Raw genomic sequence first — 18,408 nt, 5'->3', positions numbered from 1 at the left:
AGCCGCCGCCACCGGAAGGGCGGGCGACGGGGGGGAGGGTCGGCCGGGGTCGCGGGCCACGGCCGGGCGCGACCCCCGGCCGGCCGGCGGCGGGGCTCGCGAGCCCTCGCCAGATCCGGCGAGGTCGGCGGCCCTCGCCCGGCCGGGCCAAGGGCCTCCGCCGCCGGGGTCGCCCCCGGCGGCGGCGGCCTTGGCCCGGCTGGGCGAGGGCCGCCGACCCTCGCCGTCGGTCGGCACGGCGAGGGCCGCGAGCCCTCGCCCGGATCCGGCGGGGCTCGCGAGCCCTCGCCGGTTGGCCGGCGAGGGCCGCGAGCCCTTGCCTAGATCCGGCGGCGAGGCTCGCGGCCCTCGCCCGATCCGAGCGGCGAGGGCTCGCGAGCCCTCGCCGCCCGGTCGGCCGGGTCGCCGCCGGCCCCAGCCCGAGGCCCGCGACCCGGCCGACCCTCCCGCCGTCGCCGCTCTTCTGTTGAAACTTTCCTGTGTCTTTTATTGAAACATCCTTCAAACACCTCCCCCCTTTTTTTTTTTTTTTTTTTTTATAATTTTTTTTAAAGTTTTTAAAGTTTTTAAATATTATTTTTAAAATATTTTAACTAAATTTAATTTTAAATTAAATTAAATTATTTATTTATTTATTTTGTTCCACGTCGGTCGAAACGACGCCGTTTTGGCCACGTCAACGTGCAAAACGGCGCCGTTTTTGGCCGCCTTTTAAAAACGCCATGTTGGCATTTTGGCCGGATTTTGCCGGATTGGCACTCAAGTGATCTCTTTTACTCCGATTTTGGCACTTAAGTGTACCTTTTCGTAAGTTATGGCACTTACTTAAAAAAGTTTTCCTTTTCAAAGTTAAGGCACTTGAGAGGTCCGCACGTCCTATTATGAGGTACTGTTGAAACTTTCCTGTGTCTTTTATTGAAACATCTTCAAACACTTCTCTTTATTTATCTTTTCTTGCCAGGATGCCTTGAAATCAACAAGAATGTAGCTGGGGCGTGAGCTCTCTCTTGAAGATGTTCCGAGCATCAGGGACTTACCTGCATACTAATTACCAAAGTTGTCATTTATAACTGAGAATCCTAAATATATAGTTTTGAATGATCCCATCTCATGTTCAGCATCTTCTCCGCTTACTCTCTTTATGAATACCTTGTCAATTTCCTCTACTAGTGAAATTGAGCACACGGCACAATTTGTGTGCTTGCCATAGAATACTGAGAAAATGTGAAACTTCCCTTTGTCTATCAAATCATCTGGCATATCATTTATATTGGACCGCCTTCGCTCCTAGATGACCTCCTCTATTTGAGCTAGAGGAATGTTCTTTGCATCATTATAATTTGTCAAACCTGTTATAGAATTCTGCAAATGTTCGTTTGCTGTTGGATGCGTTAGAGCTTTCTTACATCATCATTATGACCTGCAATATGTGCTTTCTTTCGAGTAGGTGCAAAAATGGTTACAGAAAGAACTACTAGATGAAGGTCGCTGAAGTATGAACGTTTTCCATCAACAATGAATTTTTTCCAATCACTGAAAAATGGGGTGGGAAAGCTTTATCAATCGGATAGGGATTGGATCAATTTATTCAATGGCTGTTATAACAGAGGTCAAAAAAGAGAGAAAAAGAAGAAGCAACTTGTTCTCATCCGAAAACCTAAACTGGGATGAAACCATATGCTCTTCAGTTTTTACTCATCCGTTCAGCTGTTCAGAGTGGTAGAGCTCTCACTGTAATCTTCGGATCTTGCCAAGAACAACCTATGGAGCTTTTCTGTTGCTTTGTTCACCTATATAATGAAAGCAATATGGTAATTGGCTTTTAAAACTCTTTCATCACGAAAGGGAGACTAAAACAAATAGAATCTTGATATCTTGCTGATATTTCCAGCTAATTCAAACTCTTGCAGCATATATCATGTGAAGGCATGTGACTGATGTGCTCTAAAATTTGCATTTACCTGCTTGTCCCAGTTCATTCTGTAAGTAATGAAACTGAGCACCGCTGTCTGAGTTGCAACTCCAATTATCATCCCTATCCATATACCCTGTGGGCATCAAACCATGGAATTTCCAGTCAGAAAACGAGAAATAGCTTATCTTGGCTAAGTATTCTCTGAATAGTGAAGTGTCGCTCCATCAAACCAAAAATATAACACAAATGACAGTCAGGTTCCCTGTGAAAGACAGAAGCAGGTTCAGGCCTTCTTACCTGAATTTCCAACTTGGTGACGTACGCAAGCACGACTCCTAGAGGCACTCCGATAACATAATAGGAACACATGTTAACATAGGCAACCACACTTTGTGTCCCAGAACCTACTGCTGCACCTGCAAGAGAAGAACGGATGGGTCAGCAAGGAGGAATCTGTAAATAATTCTGCCATTCACGTCATGGGAAGTGGAACAGCCACTACTTACCTGAGAGCACTGGCTGAACACTGTTGAGTAAAATAGAGAAGGCAAGGAGAACTGAGAGGCTTGAAACCTCTTCCGCGACATCTTCCTCGCTAGTGAATGTGTAGGCAATCCGTCGACCGAAAACTAGGCACAAGATCCAAAAGACAACTCCAATGCTAATTGAGGTGCCCAAGATAACTTTAATGGCGAACATTGCTGCTTCAGCATTTCCTCGCCCCAATTCATTGGAAACCCTTACACTGTAGGAATTGAAAGGATCGAGTCACAAAGTGTCAAGCAAGCACAGAGCAATTCAAAAATTTGCACAGGCTCATCATAAGCCATACCTAGCTCCATTTAGGAAACCAAGGCATATCGTGAGCTCCCAACCTGAGATGTTGAGGCTGAAAAAAAAAAAATCAAATTTGGTTCATCACTTTCATGGCCGCTTACCTCAAAGTAGAAGAAACGAGACCCCTTATTTGATGCTATCATACCAAATCGAGAAGGCAGATATTGCAGCAGTGGCATTTGTCATGTATCCTGCCAAGAGGACTAAGACACTAGTGTACCATAATTCCAAGCTGTTTCGATCAAGGACAAAGAAAATGGTCAGAGTAAGGAACGATACATTTGTGAGGATGAAAACAACATGAATAACCATTAAATATCGCCAATCATATCGGCCAGTGCTTCCCCAAAGACAATAGAGTTGTGCCATGGTATTTCAGTTGTTGTGAACTGACGCCAGCACACAAACTTAGGATTGTGATCAAGGCAATTCTAGCCTTAATGAAGAAATTTTCTTTTTTCAATCCGTTCATTCAACTCCTGAGAAACAGATTTAAACTCTGTAATTTCTCTCTTGTAATATTTTGAGCATGTGAGTTCATTCACCTGGAATTTCTCAGAGGCATGAAGGAAATTCGATAGAAAGAAAGTCTACCACAGCATAATGCCAGAGGACATGGAAAGCTTTATGACAGGCCATAAATTGGCAAATGCAGCCCAGGTGAAACCCGTCCAAGTACTTTCGCACCAGCCTCCAAACATGTACACAAACTCCCCAATCACCCCTAACCAACTTGATATTATCAGCGCACTCATTGCTCCTGGGATTCCCCAATCTAGTACGTACACAAAGAGCCAAGACAACAAGACATGAATTGCGAATGAGATGGTGCAGAGCCATCCTATGATGGCGTTCTTGAGCTGGCTCTGCAAGAACATTTGGATGGTAAAGAAGAAGACATAGTAGTAGATGATCGGGATGAACCACAGGGCAATGTACCCAGCGGCTTCAGCTACTTCATCTTCTATACCAAGAAGCTTGAAAATGGACGAGCTATAGACAAAGACCGGGACCAAGATGGTTGCCGTGACCAGATTGATGATCCAAGATCTTTGCAAGTAAATGCCTAACATGTGGTATTGCTCTGCACCAAATGCTTGCCCGCATAATGTTTCAGTTGCACTTGACATGCCCAACTGCAGGATCAAAAAGTTCATTTGCAAAGTTCACAGCCTATACACCCAAATATTGAATATTTAATTGAAACCCCTCTCTCGATCGCCGATATTGCATAATTTGCAGAAGTTTAGGGGAAAAAAAGTGTAAATTCGATAGTTTCTTGGAAACATGATCAACACCGGTCCATATTCATCAGATTATTTACTCATGATCAGAATTGGAAAAGAGGGGAGTCTAATCCTTACAATTATTCCATTGGCAAATCGCAGGCCGATGATTTGAATGAGCGCATAAGCGGCGAGCTCTGTATCACTGATGTGCCCCACGAATGCTTGCGTCACTACGAAGACTCCATAAGTAGTCACTCCGGCCAACATTGCTGGGAAGGTAACTCTCCATATTTTCTTTGACTCCGCCCAGACCTTCCCTAATAGACTACCTTCGTCTTTTGCTTCTGTACCAAGAAGCCTGTCCTCCATCCTGTCGTCACTCATGATTCCTGCCACAAGAACGCAAAGCGTGAAATTCTTCGGGAACGTTCATATTGCGGATACACAGAAACACAATTCATAGGATGACAAAAAAGATCTTTTTCCTGAGCCTATTAGTCATTGTACAACTTGAACCTAGGGGTGAGTGGTTCCTAGTTCCTTACAGGTTCCGTCTGGAACCTGTAACCTACCCTCGGGTACAGGTTCCTCATTTTTTGGAACCTAGAACCTACTCGTCAGAACCAAGAACCTGGAACCTACTCTGTCACAGGTTCCGGGGTTGGTTCCAGGTTCCAACAGGTTTTTTTTTTTTTCCTCATTTTTTTGGTTTCATTTTCAGGGTAAACTATGCAACAATTGCTCAATCCCGCCATTGGGTAAGATCTTAAGGAGAAGCCGCGTTTGATGTTATAAGCCAGCATTGTGATATTCCAAACCACTCTTTAAGTTTACAAGCAAACTTAGTTTTGCTATATCAGATTAAAAAAAAAAAGTAACAACAGCATACTACATAATAAAATTGAATTCTCTATGAACTTTATGAACCTATGACAACATCCATCATAGTCTCCTGCACACTGCAAAGGCTAAAAACCTCTCAAAATCTAGGCTTGATACTTGCATGACAGAATCAACAAGCCAAATAGAAGCTGATACTTAGGTCGTTTCAAATTTATGAAGTTACCATTCAAACTAAACAACAGAAATGTGTGCAAAATTAGAACCTGGTGTAGTTGTTGACTCATCTAAATCATCTTCCTGTCAAATAAAATATGATAAAAAGAATTAGCGAAACGATGATGGAAAGAACAGGGCAAAAAGTACAGTGCCTGTAAAAGAAAAAGAGCATGTAGTTGCAAATAAAACTCGACTCACTCTGATGCCGAAAAGCATAAGAGCATGAGGGAAATTCCTATGCAACCTCAACTATTCAAGTTGGCTTTGATTGGTGGGCAGCATCTGCAAATGAGAAAGAAGACTCAGAGTCCACTCATTGAGGTCGTGAAGACTCAGACTCAGTGGTCGTGTCATTTCACCGATATGCTTAACAGGTAGACAAGCGCAAAGTTTAGAAGAATCTGACGGACCAGCAAGAACATATGCAAGTTTGCCTCAATAGTCTATTTGAAATCAGTCACCAGGAAGTACATGCTAGTGAAAAAGAATAGAAACAAAAGAGAAAACATCAGATATCAATATGTTTGCCTTTCCATTGCACAAGGCAGCCAACTGAAAAACACGGAAAGGTAAACAAACCTGAGAACTATATAATTACTGTAGATATCATAGATATTAGAGATACACCGCATCCACCCTTTTTAATTACTCAAAGTAACCTAAGCTTAAGGTTTCATTAATGATCATATACAGTCAACAGAATACAAGGTTTACGCCATCAGTCATCTCAGCACAGCAAGATATCCTAAATTTAAGGTTCATCAAAAACCCTAGCTGCTCCAAGGAGACAGATCTGACAGGTAGTCTCACAAACAGATCTAACTTCTTTTTAGAAGATCTGAAGTCCAGCACCATTGGGGTCTCAAAGTTGCAAAGCAGAAGGCACTGAAAAAATTTGCCACCAAAATTGTCCTACTGATGCTGCTCATATATCTGCATGTATGCCTCTGAGAGTGCAACCATATGAGGAAGCGTTTCTGAAACATGCAGATCCTACATCTCATACCTAAAGCATAATGTAAGACTTGTCAATCTACACAACAATTGCACTCTTATTTCCCCAAAAATCACAGAGAGGGAGAGAGAGATTTACCAAAGTTCTTCGAACTTCCGCCGAACAAAAACCCTGTAAGAACCTTCACCAGGTTTGCCATCATGAACAACGTTGGCAATCAAATCATACTACGATCGCAGCCTCTCCTCATCTCCTGGTGTGGGTAATGGAATGTAGTCCTTCAATTCCAAGTTCTTGACAGGAACATTAACTGCAAAAGCAATCATAAGCAATCGGATACTCAAAAGTACTAATTTGATCAACATTTCACATTCGTCATTTCATATTGTCTTCTAAATCAAATCGCAGCATTATGAAATGGCTGATCTGATCATCATCAAAGTTTCCCAATTTTTTTCCAACTAAAATCATCAGGTTCAAAAAGCTTACCTAGAGTTGGGTTCTTCTCCACAAAAAAATTGTTTTTCGTAAATCTCTTAACACGGCATCTCATCCTTGCAAGGCGGGGACGGACAACCTCTGTTACTGTTTCTCCATCAAATTCCTTCAATATGTTAAAAGGGGTACCTGAAAGAAAATAAAAACAATAAGCACTTGGGACTACAATGATGCAGAAGTGCCACAGAAATCTTTGAGGACCTCTCTCATCTGATATTCAACTTGAAGATTCCCCATCACATGATACAAGCCCATGATGAAAATTCATGATATGATCACAATCCCAAACTATCTTCAAGTGTATTATTTGACTCGATTCTTCCAATAAATGGTACCAAATTGTTGTAAAGGACTGACCAAGCGGGAGGCATCTAATGTGCTTAGGCGTCAGGGGGCGAGCAACGCCGGGGGCGACTGGGCAAGCGGCGTCGGGGGCGAGCGGCGTCGGGGGTGACCGGGCGAGCGGCGTCGGGGCGGCTGGGCGAGCGGCGAGCGGCGTCGGGGCTGCTGGGCGAGCGGACGAGCGGCGTCCACCGGGGGATCGAGCCACGTCCAGCGGCGGTGTCGAGGGCAAGCGGCATCCAGCGGCGACGTCGAGGCGAGCGGGGGTGACAACGTCTAGGGAGGCAAGGGCGGGGCGAGCAGGGAGCGACTGGCGTCCAGCGGCGGGACAAGCGGCGTCTGGCGGCGGCGTCCGGCGGTGGCGTCGAGGCCGAGCGACGTCGGGGACGAGGCAAAGGCAGAGAACGGGAGAGGACAACCGGAAATCGGAATCGGTCCCTGTAGAATTATGAACCGGTTCGGTTTCTCATTTCCGGTTTTATCCGGGAATCATGCTCATCCTACTTTGAACCTGCTGGATCCACATGAAATCATAAAATATTTTTTTTATTATTTCTTCAAGAAAAAGGACACCATGAGAATTTTTTCAAACATTTATTTGTCTTATAATTAATATTATTACATTTAAATAATTAATTGAAAATTATAGTATTTATTGCTTAAGTGAAATTTAAAAAAAAATTATTGATGTTAAAATGATTGAAAAATAAATTATGGAACTAGCAAGATAACTTAAGACAGCACCTAGCCAGTCAAGCTCTGCTAGCCCACGACAACCCGCACGAGCTATTGCACCACCTGCATCGCCGCCACACCTGTCAATTCCTAGGCCTAGCCATTTTACTGTAGTCCTTGCCAGCTACCATCTCAACCTGGCAGGCCTGCTGCAGACCAGCTTTGACGCTGCACCTCTGCCCTTGCTCAGCTGCAAATCTCAATCGAGTTTCCAGCCTTCCCGAAGCTTTCCTTGAGGTTTCCTGGCGCACCAGCTGCTCCCACGGATCTCGCCAAGCCTTGGAGCCACCTCGCCAAGCCTATTAGCCCTCACCACTATCCCTACGGCCCTCGTGGTGTCCCTAACCATGCCGACGAGCTGCTTTTGACCCAGTCAAAAATATAATAAGGAGAAAGAAGAAGGAAAGAGGCCGAGAGTCTTCGGGAGAGAAGAAGAAAAAGAACAGAGAGAAGAAAAGGAAAGAAGAAATAAAAAGAAAAAGAAAAATGGGGAAAAGGAGGAGATAAAAGGAAACAGAGAAAGAAAAAGGAGGAGAGAGAGAAAGGGAGAGCAACGAGCTTGCGCTCAAAGAAAGAAAGAGGAAGAGAGGAAGAAGAAGAAGAAAAGGGGTTTTGTGCGTTTTCATCATGGCAACCTCACCAAGCCACCTTAACTATGTAAGGTAATTCCTGGTAAGCACTCATGTTGCCTGTTCATTCAATCGGAGTAATTTCGGACCTAGGTTTGAAATTTGAAATTTTGTGAAAATCAAGTGGCGAAGTATGATTTTTGAGTGGTTGAGCTACGTATTTTTGTAGAAATGATAATTTAGGATGTTATGAAGCTTTAGGATTTTATGGATTATGATTTGAGCTTACAATTTGCCCAAAACAAAATTTTGAAGTTTATCGTGCATGATGTACAGTGCGCAACCAGGACTTCGGGCCGTATTTTTTTGTTAATTTTCAGCTTGATTTTGGGTTTGTTAAATTGGGGTTCTTGTAGTACGTTGGTTGGGCTTTCCATTGACTATAAGTTAGCTTGAAACGGAGTTTGGTGGAGAAAATTATGGCATGATAAAGTTTCATGCTCAAGTTTCGCGCTATGGACAGCTTTGAGTAATTGATTTGGTTTAGCGATTTATTGGCACATAGGAGTCATTTTCTAAGTGCTCATGCTTAGTTTGATCAAGTCATAGTTGAGGTAGTGTTTCACTCGATTTTAATTTGTTTATCATTTATGTGATAGGATTGCGAGTTTGACGATTCAAGTAACGCTTGTAATTTAATCGTAAGATATAAACTTATGTTTTCAAAACTATAAAGATTTGATATTTTATGAGTTATGAATAAACATGTTTGTTGCATAAAATTTGGATCGGGCATATACTACGTTTTGGTATTTGAGTAGTGTCAGAACTTTTTTGTGGAAATATATATTTCGTTTGATGAATGAAGTTGAGAAATATTACATGTTTTGGGTTTGTGAAACCTTTTTACGAAAATCTCGACTTTGAAATGGTTTATGGAATGTTATATAGATCTCGATTTGTGATAAGCTTTTTGAAATGTATTTGATTTGATTCGATTGGTAAAATTGATTTATGATGCGAGTTTTGAAATTATTTGAGATGTTTTATGAAAAGTATTTTTGGTGGATGAGTTAAGTTGCTAAATCTTTTGGTGATATATAAAATGATTTATGGATTTGATTTTGTGAATTGTGGATGGTGTTGTTTGGGATTGATATTGATGCTCAATATTGTTGTAAGCCTAGCAAAGGGCTTGTGTGTATGCGTATACTAGTCTAGGATATCCTTGTGGGCCAAACTACCCGGTTAATAATAGGTGGAGACATTGCCAATGGGAGAATCTTGGTCGCCTCATCACTAGGAGTTGTATCGTGACCATGATTTGATATTGAGTAACGGATTGGTCAATGGAGCATACCATTGACATATGATATGAGTTTGGTAGATGGAATGTACCATCGATGTATAATTTGAGATTAATCGTTGGAATTGACCATTGACGTGTAATTTCATTAGATCATTGATATGTGGCATAAGATTAATTAATTGAATGGACTATTAGTGTGTGAATTAATGAGATTGATCAATGGATTAGACCATTGATGTTTATTTTGATGTTATTATGAAATGATTATTTTTGTTATAAATATAGCTATATTGAAGCGTGTGTAACTTATTTTTTTGCTGTGTGTTTTTAATATCTTGAATTTGGGTGAAAAGAGTTGCAATTTGGTTTTGTAAATATGCATAATGGATGCTTGATCCACTTAGAAGAGATGCACTACTCGTTGAGCTGTGGCTGCTCACTCCTCTATCTTTCAATTTTTGGAGTAGGATTTTAGGAGTTTTGAGGTTGCGTTCTTTAGGAGGAAAATGGTCATGTCATCCGCCACTCTTATTGATTTTGGGGTGTGACACCATAGTCTGCCAGTGTCCTTGCGAGCATCCATGCAATGTTAGATATATTTATGAGAAATTTATGAGTAAGAGTCATGTAACAAGCCTCTATAAAGACAAGTCCTAAGAGTTGCGAAAGCTGGATTTAAGGACAAATTTAGCGATTCCAGGCTAAAGCACTAGCAAGATAGGTAACTTCCCGGGGAAGTAGCCGCTTGTACACCGAAGAACAAAATCGTGAAACTCACTATGGAATATACCAAAGCGGACAATATCTAATAAGTTAAATCCGAGGCTTTACATATAGAGTGTAAAGTAGGTCAGGTTCTTGGACCGGTTAAAGAAGAGAAAATGGCTTTGAGTAGTCTTTATTGTGTAGTCATATGTGGAATTTATTGTAAGTTACCAAAGATAAGTTCCTTATGTTTGTCGGCCTAGTTACTATTATGAGGTACTGTTGAAACTTTCCTCTGTCTTTTATTGAAACATCTTCAAACACTTCTCTTTATTTATCTTTTCTTGCCAGGATGCCTTGAAATCAACAAGAATGCAGCTGGGGCGTGAGCTCTCTCTTGAAGATGTTCCGAGCATCAGGGACTTACTTGCATACCAACTACCAAAGTTGTCATTTATAACTGATTGTATATATATATAGTTTTGAATGATCCCATCTCATGTTCGGCATCTTCTTCGCTTACTCTGCATGAATACCGTGCTTGCTGTAGAATACTGAGAAAATGTGAAACTTCCGTTTGTCTATCAAATCATCTAGCATATCGTTTTATATTGGGACTGCCTTCGCTCCTAGATGACTCCTCTATCGGAGCTAGAGGGATGTTCTTTACATTGTCATAATTTGTCAAACCTGTTATAAGATTCTGCAAATGTTCATTTGCTGTTGGATGGGCTAGACCTTTCTTACATCATCATTATGACCTGCAATATGTGCTTTCTTTCGAGTAGGTGCAAAAATGGTTACAGCAAGAACTACTAGATGAAGGTGGCTGAAGTATGAACGTTTTCCATCTTCAACAATGAATTTTTTCCAATCACTGAAAAATGGGGTGGGAAAGCTTTATCAATCGGATAGGGATTGGATCAATTTATTCAATGGCTGTCATAACAGAGGTCAAAAAAGAGAGAAAGAAGAAGCAACTTGTTCTCATCCGAAAACCTAAACTGGGATGAAACCATATGCTCTTCAGTTTTAACTCATCCGTTCAGCTGTTCAGAGTGGTAGAGCTCTCACCATGGTCTTCGGATCTTTCCAAGAACAACCTATGGAGCTTTTCTGTTGCTTTGTTCACCTATATAATGAAAGCAATATGGTAATTGGCTTTTAAAACTCTTTCATCACGAAAAGGAGACTAAAACAAATAGAATCTTGATATCTTGCTGATATTTCCAGCTAATTCAAACTCTTGCAGCATATATCATGTGAAGGCATGTGACTGATGTGCTCCAAAACTTGCATTTACCTGCTTGTCCCAGTTCATTCTGTAAGTAATGAAACTGAGCACCACTGTCTGAGTTGCGACTCCGATTATCATTCCTATCCATATACCCTGTGGGCGTCAAACCAAGGAATTTCCGCATGGTCAGAAACCAAGAAATAGCTTATCTTGGCTAAGTATTCTCTGAATAGTGAAGTGTCGCCCCATCAAACCAAAAATGTAACACAAATGACAGTCAGGTTCCCCGCGAAAGACAGGGGCAGGTTCAGGCCTTCTTACCTGAATTTCCAACTTGGTGACGTACGCAAGCACGACTCCTAGAGGCACTCCGATCACATAATAGGAACACATGTTAACATAGGCAACCACACTTTGTGTCCCAGAACCTACCGCTGCACCTGCAAGAGATGAACGGATGGGTCGGCAAGGAGGAATCTGTAAATAATTCTGTCATTCACGTCATGAGAAGTGGAACAGCCACTACTTACCTGAGAGCACTGGCTGAACACTGTTGAGTAAAATAGAGGAGGCAAGGAGAACTGAGAGGCTTGAAACCTCTTCCGCGACATCTTCCTCGCTAGTGAATATGTAGGCAATCCGTCGACCGAAAACTAGGCACAAGATCCAAAAGACAACTCCAATGCTAATTGAGGTGCCCAAGATGACTTTAATGGCGAACACTGCTGCTTCAGCATTTCCTCGCCCCAATTCATTGGAAACCCTTACACTGTAGGAATTGAAAGGATCGAGTCACAAAGCGTCAAGCAAGCACAGAGCAATTCAAAAATTTGCACAGGCTCATCATAAGCCATACCTAGCTCCATTTAGGAAACCAAGGCATATCGTGAGCTCCCAACCCGAGATGTTGAGGCTGAAAAAAAAAATAAAATTTGGTTCATCACTTTCGTGGCCGCTTACCTCAAAGTAGAAGAAATAAGACCCCTTATTCGATGCTATCATACCAAATCGAGAAGGCAGATATTGCAGCAGTGGCATTTGTCATGTATCCTGCCAAGAGGACTAAGACACTAGTGTACCATAATTCCAAGCTGTTTCGATCAAGGACAAAGAAAATGGTCGAGTAAGGAACGATACATTTTTGAGGATGAAAACAACATGAATAACCATTAAATATTGTTAAAGCTCATAAAACAACAATCAAAACAGAAAAATTTTGTTGTTTGAGAGAGAGAAAAGAAAAAAAAAAACAGAGCATAGCACTTCATACGTCTTGTGCGAAAAAAAAAAAAAAAAAAAAAAAAAAAAAACTGAGTACAACAACTAAATACAAAGTAGAAACTGCTCACAACGTGCAACACATAACTGCACACAAACGTGCTATTAATTTCCTAGAAAATAGCAAAAACACTAAATGCATAACTAAATGAACTTGGCTCTTTTTTAATAAAAAAAACAGAGGAAAACAAAGGAAAACATGACAGAAAACAGCAGCTGAACAATTCCAACAAACTCCTCCTTGGATCAGTTGCTGCTACAGATTTCTATTTCCTCTCTTAACAGCTCAAATCTTCCAGCCTGAAGTGATTTTGTGAACATATCTGCAAGCTGATCTTCAGATCTACAATAGATCAATTTAATTTCGCCACTTTGTTGCACCTCACACAGAAAGAAAAATTTGACTTTGAAATGCTTGGTTTTGCCATGGAAAACTGGATTATGAGATATTGCTAAAGCAACCTGATTATCCACATTAACTTCAATGCAATTACTAGAATTCAACCACAAATCTTTCATTATCTTCTTCAGCCACAAAGCTTGATTTGCAGCTGTAGTAGCTGCTATAAACTCAGCCTCTGCTGTGGACTGAGCTACAATCTCTTGCTTTTTGGAACACCAGGAGAAACAAACAGAACCAAGACTAAAACAATACCCAGACGTACTTTTCATGTCATCCATTGAACCAGCCTAGTCACTATCAGAAAATCCTAGTAAATTAAACTTATGATCTTTCTTAAACTTCACACCAAAGAACAATGTTCCTTTGAGATATCTCAAGACCCTTTTTGCTATAATCAAATGTAACTGACTAGGATTACTTATAAACCTGGATAAAACACTCACAGCAAATAGAATATCTGGTGCAGTTTTGTAAGATACATGAGACACCCAATCGACTTCTATACATAGAAGCATCTACTACATCTATTCCATCATTCTTCTCTGACTTCTCTTTAGCAGCCATAGGAGTGCTTACACTTCAATAATCTTCCATCGGAAACTTCTTTAGAATTTCATTCATGTATTTTTTCATGTATTTTTTCTGACAGATGAAGATCTCATATGAAGCCTGTTTGACTTCCAGACCCAAAAAATAAGCCATCTTTCCCAAGTCCGACATCTCAAAAACTGCAAATAGATCTTGCTTCACCTTCTTTATCAATTCCATATCATTCCCCGTCACTAATAGATCATCTACATAAAGTGACAGAATTACAACATTGTGATTCACCTTCTTGACATAAAGAGTGAACTCACTTAAGCTTTTTACAAAGCTAAAATCATGCAAATATCGATCTATCTTCCCATACCAAGCTCTTGGAGCCTGCTTCAGTCCATATAGAGTTTTCTTCAACCTGTATTCACTCTCTTCTTGCCATTTGATACTGAAGCCTTTAGGTTGTTCAACAAAAATCCCCTCCTCAAGCTCTCCATTTATAAATGCAGACTTGACATTTAACTGAAATATAGACCACCCCTTCTTTACTGCAATAGCTAATGGTAATCTTATTGTATCAAGTCGTGCAACAGGAGCAAATGTTTCAGAATAGTCTACTCCCCATATTTGTGCATAGCCTTTCACCACCAGTCTAGCTTTGTGTTTATTGACAAAACCATTATGATTAAGTTTTATTCTAAACACCCACTTAACCCCAATCACATTCTTATCAAATGGTCTGTCAACAAGCTCCCATGTGTGGTTTTTCTAGATCATTGCAATCTCCTCCTGCATTGTTGCAATCCACCTCTGATCCTCCTTAGCTTCCACACAGTTAGATGGTTCGAGCATTGCCACATTGCTTCTTTCATAGATTCCAACAAGTGACATTGTGCCTCTCACTGGTAAATCATCCACACTGTCTTCCAATCCATCTATAACTTCATCAACCTCTACATCTATTGCAGGTTTTTTTTCGAACTGCTGCTGTTCTGCACTCTTTCCTTCCATCCAATTCCATTTATCTTCCTCTGGAAAAACAACATCTTTGCTTACAGTCACTTTCCCTGTCATAGGGTGAAAAATTCTATAAGCCTTTAATTGGAGACTGTACCCAATGAAGATTCCAAGCTTTGCTTTCTTATCCTGCTTGTCCCTCTTGACCTCAGGAACATGAGTGTAACACAAACACCCAAAAACCTTCAAATTTTTCACAGAAAATTTAACACCATACTAGACTTCAAAAGGTGTTGACATCTCTAAGGCCTTTATGGGCAATCTGTTCAACAAGAACGCTACAGTATTAGCTGCTTCAGCCCAGAACTTCTTAGGTAATTTCTTCTCCTGCATCATACATCTAGCCATCTCCATAATGCTTCTGTTTTTCCTCTCACTAACCCCATTCTATTGAGGTGAATAGGGAGCAGTGAACTGCTGCACAATTCCTGCTTGCTCACAATTCAACTTAAACTTATGAGTAGTATACTCAAAACCATTATCGACTCCGAGCATTTTAATTTTCTTCCCACTCGATTTTCAACTAAGGCTTTAAACTTCACAAACACATTAGCAACTTCAGACTTGGCTTGCAGAAAATAAATCCAACTCATTCTAGTCATATCATCAGTGAAGGTAATGAAATACCTGCTACCATTGAGAGAAGACTCAGACATAGGTCCACATAGATTTGTGTGGACTAATTGCAGCTTCTTACATGCTCTCTAGCCTCCTCCTTTGAAAGGAAATATGGCTTGCTTTGCAAGAAGACAAATTCTGCACTGTGGAAATTCCTCCTCCAAACTTGGCAAGTCATCTGCCAAGCTATTTCTCTGCATAAACGACATGCTCTTCCTATGAACATGCCCAAGTCTTTTATGCCATAGCTCTGCATTTTCTTCTTTGCACTTTAAAGCCATTTGTTGCATCTTTTGTGGCTTGAACATGAAACTCTTGTTCCTCATTGGGATTCTTAGCACTTCTTTGCTATCTGCATTATTGATAAGACATTCATTCCCTTCGAACTTCACTTTATAGCCCTTCTCAACTAATTGACCAACACTTAACATATTCTAGTCAATGTTTGGCACAAAAAGAACATCACCGATCAGCTTCACCTCCTGATTTCCTTCAATAGCCACTGTACCCTTCCCTTGCACTTCGATATACTGTCCGTTGCCAATTCTGACTCTAGACCTGACTGACCTGTCAAGACTCCTAAACAGCTTCAAATTGCTAGTCATATGATTGGTACAACCACTATCCACCAGCCATGCATCATTCCCAACAGAAGATTAAAAAAAGAAGCTACAAACAAGTGCTCTTCCTCGGTTTCATTCACTTGCTACTGTGCTTTTCCTACTTGCTGGTAATTTTTTCTTTGCAGATGGCTTCCGTGTGACCCAACTTGTGACATCTTCTGCATCTAGCATTAGGCTTTCTCCAACATCTAAAAAACTTATGATTAGTTCTACCACAGTATTGACAAAACTTTTTGTTCATCTTCCATTTGCTAGACCCACTAGAATTTCCTTCTTTTGCTACAAACTTGGAGTCACTAGCATTTTCTCTGGACTGAATCCATTTCTTCCCTTTGCCTCCATCATTTGACTTCACTTTAGCTTGCAACGCACCCTCTACAAACTCTTCTCTTCTCATCAGTCTTCTATGCTCCTATGCTTGCAGAGCATTTAACAATTCTGCAAGTTTTATATCAGCTAAGTCTCTTGTATTTTCTAGAGACGCTATGGTGGCTTCGAACTTCTCTGGAAGAGACACCAGGGTCTTCTGAACAAGTCTTTCATCCTTCAAGTCAGTCCCTAAAACTCTAATTTTTTTCAGCTATCCTAACCAACCTATCAAAGTACTCTTTCACTGACTCTAAATTCTTCATCTGTGTCTCTCAAACTCCCTCAAGAGATTCAGCACCTTCATGCCTCTTATCTTCTCATCTCCCTCGTATTCATCCTTCAAGAAATCCCATATTGCCTTTGCAGAATCACATCTCATGATCCTTGTGAAGATAATGGGTGAAATAGCAGCATACAGGCAAGACTTTGCATTGGCCTTCCTTGTGATTCTCTCTTTATGGTACTTTATTTAATTCAAGTTCGGATTGTCTGGAAGTGGAACAACCTCATAATCATTCTCCACAGCCTCCCATAAATCATGACCCTCCAAGAATGCCGTCATCTTGATAGCCCAAGCCTGATAATTTTCCCCAATAAAGACTGGAGCAGCCATTGTAGAGAATCCACTCGATCCTGCCTCCATCAGCTTTTTTCTTTGCAGATTGGAAGCAATCCTCACTCACTTATCCTCACTTCACAGTCGCTTAAGATCCCACAAACGCTTTGATACCAATGTTAAAGCTCATAAAACAACAATCAAAACAGAAAAATTTTCTTGTTAAAGCAATCCTCACTCACTTTATGATACGGGTTTTGAAATTATTTGAGAATGTTTTATGAAAAGTATTTTTGGTGGATGAGTTGAGTTGCTAAATCTTTTGGTGATATATAAAGTGATTTATGGATTTGATTTTGTGAATTACGGATGGTGTTGTTCAGGTTGATATTAATGCTCAATATTGTCGTGAGCCTAGCGAGGGTCTTGTGGGTATGTGCATACTAGTTTAGAATATCCTTGTGGGCCGAATCACCGGTTAATAATATGTGAAGACATTGCCAATGGGGGAATCTTGATCGTCTCGTCACTAGGCGTTGTATCGTGACCATGATTTGATATTGAGTAACGGATTGGTCAATGGAGTAGACCATTGACATATGATATGAGTTTGGTAGATGGAATGTACCATTGATGTGTAATTTGAAATTAGTCGTTAGAATGGACCATCAACATGTAATTTCATTAGATCATTGATATGTGGCATAAGATTAATTAAGGGAATGGACTATTGGCATGTGAATTAATGAGATTGATCAACAGATTAGACAATTGATGTTTTTTGATGTTATTATGAAATGATTATTTTTGCTATAAATATAGTTATGTTGAAGTGTGTGTAACTTATTCTTATATTATATGTTTGTTATATCCTGGATTTGGGTGAAAATAGTTACTGTTTGGTTTTGTTAATATGCATAGTGGGTGCTTGATCCGCTTAGAAGAGATACACTACTCGTTGAGCTGTGATTGCTCACCCCTCTACCTTCCAATTTTTTTTTTTTTCAGGTTCTTCAGTTAGCGATGAGTAGTACAAGAGCGATATCAACGATGAGACTTTTTGGAGTTGGATTTTAGGAGCTTTGAGGTTGTGTTCTTTAGGAGGAATGACAACCATGTCATCCCCCACTCTTATTGGTTGTGGGGTGTGACACCATAGTCTGCCAGTGTCCTTGCAAGCGTCCATGCAATGTTAGATATATTTATGAGAAATTAATGAGTAAGAGTCATGTAACAAGCCTATATAAAGACAAGTCCTAAGAGTTGTGAAAGCTGGAATTAAGGACAAATTTAGCGATTCCAAGCTAAAGCACTAGCTAGATAGGTAACTTCCTAGGAAAGTAGCGCTTGTACACCAAAGGACAAAATCGTGAAACTCACTATGGAATATACCAAAGCGGACAATATCTAATAAGTTAAATCCAAGGCTTTACATATCTGCGTTTGACAGTCGGGATAAAATTCGGGATAGGATATGATTTATCATATCCTACGTTTGGTGCTCGCTTAGGACAGGATAAAGTCAGATATAAATGGATATAGACAGGATAAAATTATCTCATGGGGGAGGTGTGATAAAGGTAGATAAGATTTCTAATGTCTATATTAGGAAAATTA

At 40.7% G+C, this 18,408-nt stretch overlaps 2 protein-coding genes and 1 long non-coding RNA gene across 5 annotated transcripts; 1 reads left to right on the top strand and 2 right to left on the bottom strand.

The window, feature by feature from the left end:
- Positions 1-1,484: 1,484 nt before the first annotated feature.
- On the bottom strand, positions 1,485-8,035 carry LOC104443459 (protein DETOXIFICATION 24). 3 transcript variants are annotated; one of them, XM_010056872.3, is made up of 14 exons: positions 7,580-8,035; positions 6,851-7,346; positions 6,485-6,622; positions 6,134-6,305; positions 5,239-6,046; positions 5,088-5,121; positions 4,117-4,370; positions 3,347-3,888; positions 2,898-2,984; positions 2,748-2,804; positions 2,422-2,660; positions 2,213-2,331; positions 1,962-2,048; positions 1,485-1,790 (listed from the first exon to the last, which is right to left on the bottom strand). In XM_010056872.3, exons 5-14 carry the CDS (start codon positions 5,254-5,256, stop codon positions 1,704-1,706), a joined length of 1,524 nt encoding a protein of 507 aa, XP_010055174.2. In that variant the 5' UTR covers positions 5,257-6,046; positions 6,134-6,305; positions 6,485-6,622; positions 6,851-7,346; positions 7,580-8,035; the 3' UTR covers positions 1,485-1,703. The 3 variants fall into 3 exon arrangements, with proteins under 3 accessions (XP_010055174.2, XP_010055165.2, XP_018732164.2); XM_010056863.3 differs by having other exon boundaries at positions 5,239-5,322; positions 6,851-7,349; positions 7,580-8,034; XM_018876619.2 differs by having other exon boundaries at positions 5,239-5,322; positions 7,580-8,034.
- Positions 8,036-8,068: 33 nt separating this feature from the next.
- LOC120294378 lies at positions 8,069-10,854 on the top strand. Its single transcript, XR_005551744.1, has 2 exons — positions 8,069-8,232; positions 10,505-10,854. It is a non-coding gene; the product is annotated as an uncharacterized LOC120294378 (long non-coding RNA).
- Positions 10,855-11,016: 162 nt separating this feature from the next.
- Positions 11,017-12,505, bottom strand: LOC120286184 (protein DETOXIFICATION 24-like). The gene is made up of 6 exons (XM_039314435.1): positions 12,395-12,505; positions 12,247-12,303; positions 11,921-12,159; positions 11,712-11,830; positions 11,457-11,543; positions 11,017-11,285 (listed from the first exon to the last, which is right to left on the bottom strand). Exons 1-6 carry the CDS (start codon positions 12,433-12,435, stop codon positions 11,199-11,201), a joined length of 630 nt encoding a protein of 209 aa, XP_039170369.1. The 5' UTR covers positions 12,436-12,505; the 3' UTR covers positions 11,017-11,198.
- Between the last annotated feature and the right edge of the window lie 5,903 nt (positions 12,506-18,408).

This window comes from Eucalyptus grandis, chromosome 1, assembly GCF_016545825.1.
Source record: "Eucalyptus grandis isolate ANBG69807.140 chromosome 1, ASM1654582v1, whole genome shotgun sequence".
Classification (NCBI taxonomy): Eukaryota; Viridiplantae; Streptophyta; class Magnoliopsida; order Myrtales; family Myrtaceae; genus Eucalyptus; species Eucalyptus grandis.
Note: the sequence above shows the minus strand (reverse complement) of the source record. Positions and strands in the feature narration are given on the sequence as shown.

Coding starts and splice junctions, on each gene's coding strand:
- LOC104443459 (XM_010056872.3), bottom strand. Junction 2,661..2,747: donor GGTTTCCTAAATGGAGCTAG/GTATGGCTTATG, acceptor CAATTCCTACAG/TGTAAGGGTTTCCAATGAAT. Junction 2,332..2,421: donor TGTTCAGCCAGTGCTCTCAG/GTAAGTAGTGGC, acceptor CTTCTCTTGCAG/GTGCAGCAGTAGGTTCTGGG.
- LOC120286184 (XM_039314435.1), bottom strand. CDS start 12,435: ATGACAAATGCCACTGCTGCAATATCTGCCTTCTCGATTTG. Junction 12,304..12,394: donor ATATCTGCCTTCTCGATTTG/GTATGATAGCAT, acceptor TTTTTTTTTCAG/CCTCAACATCTCGGGTTGGG. Junction 11,544..11,711: donor TCACCAAGTTGGAAATTCAG/GTAAGAAGGCCT, acceptor TGACGCCCACAG/GGTATATGGATAGGAATGAT.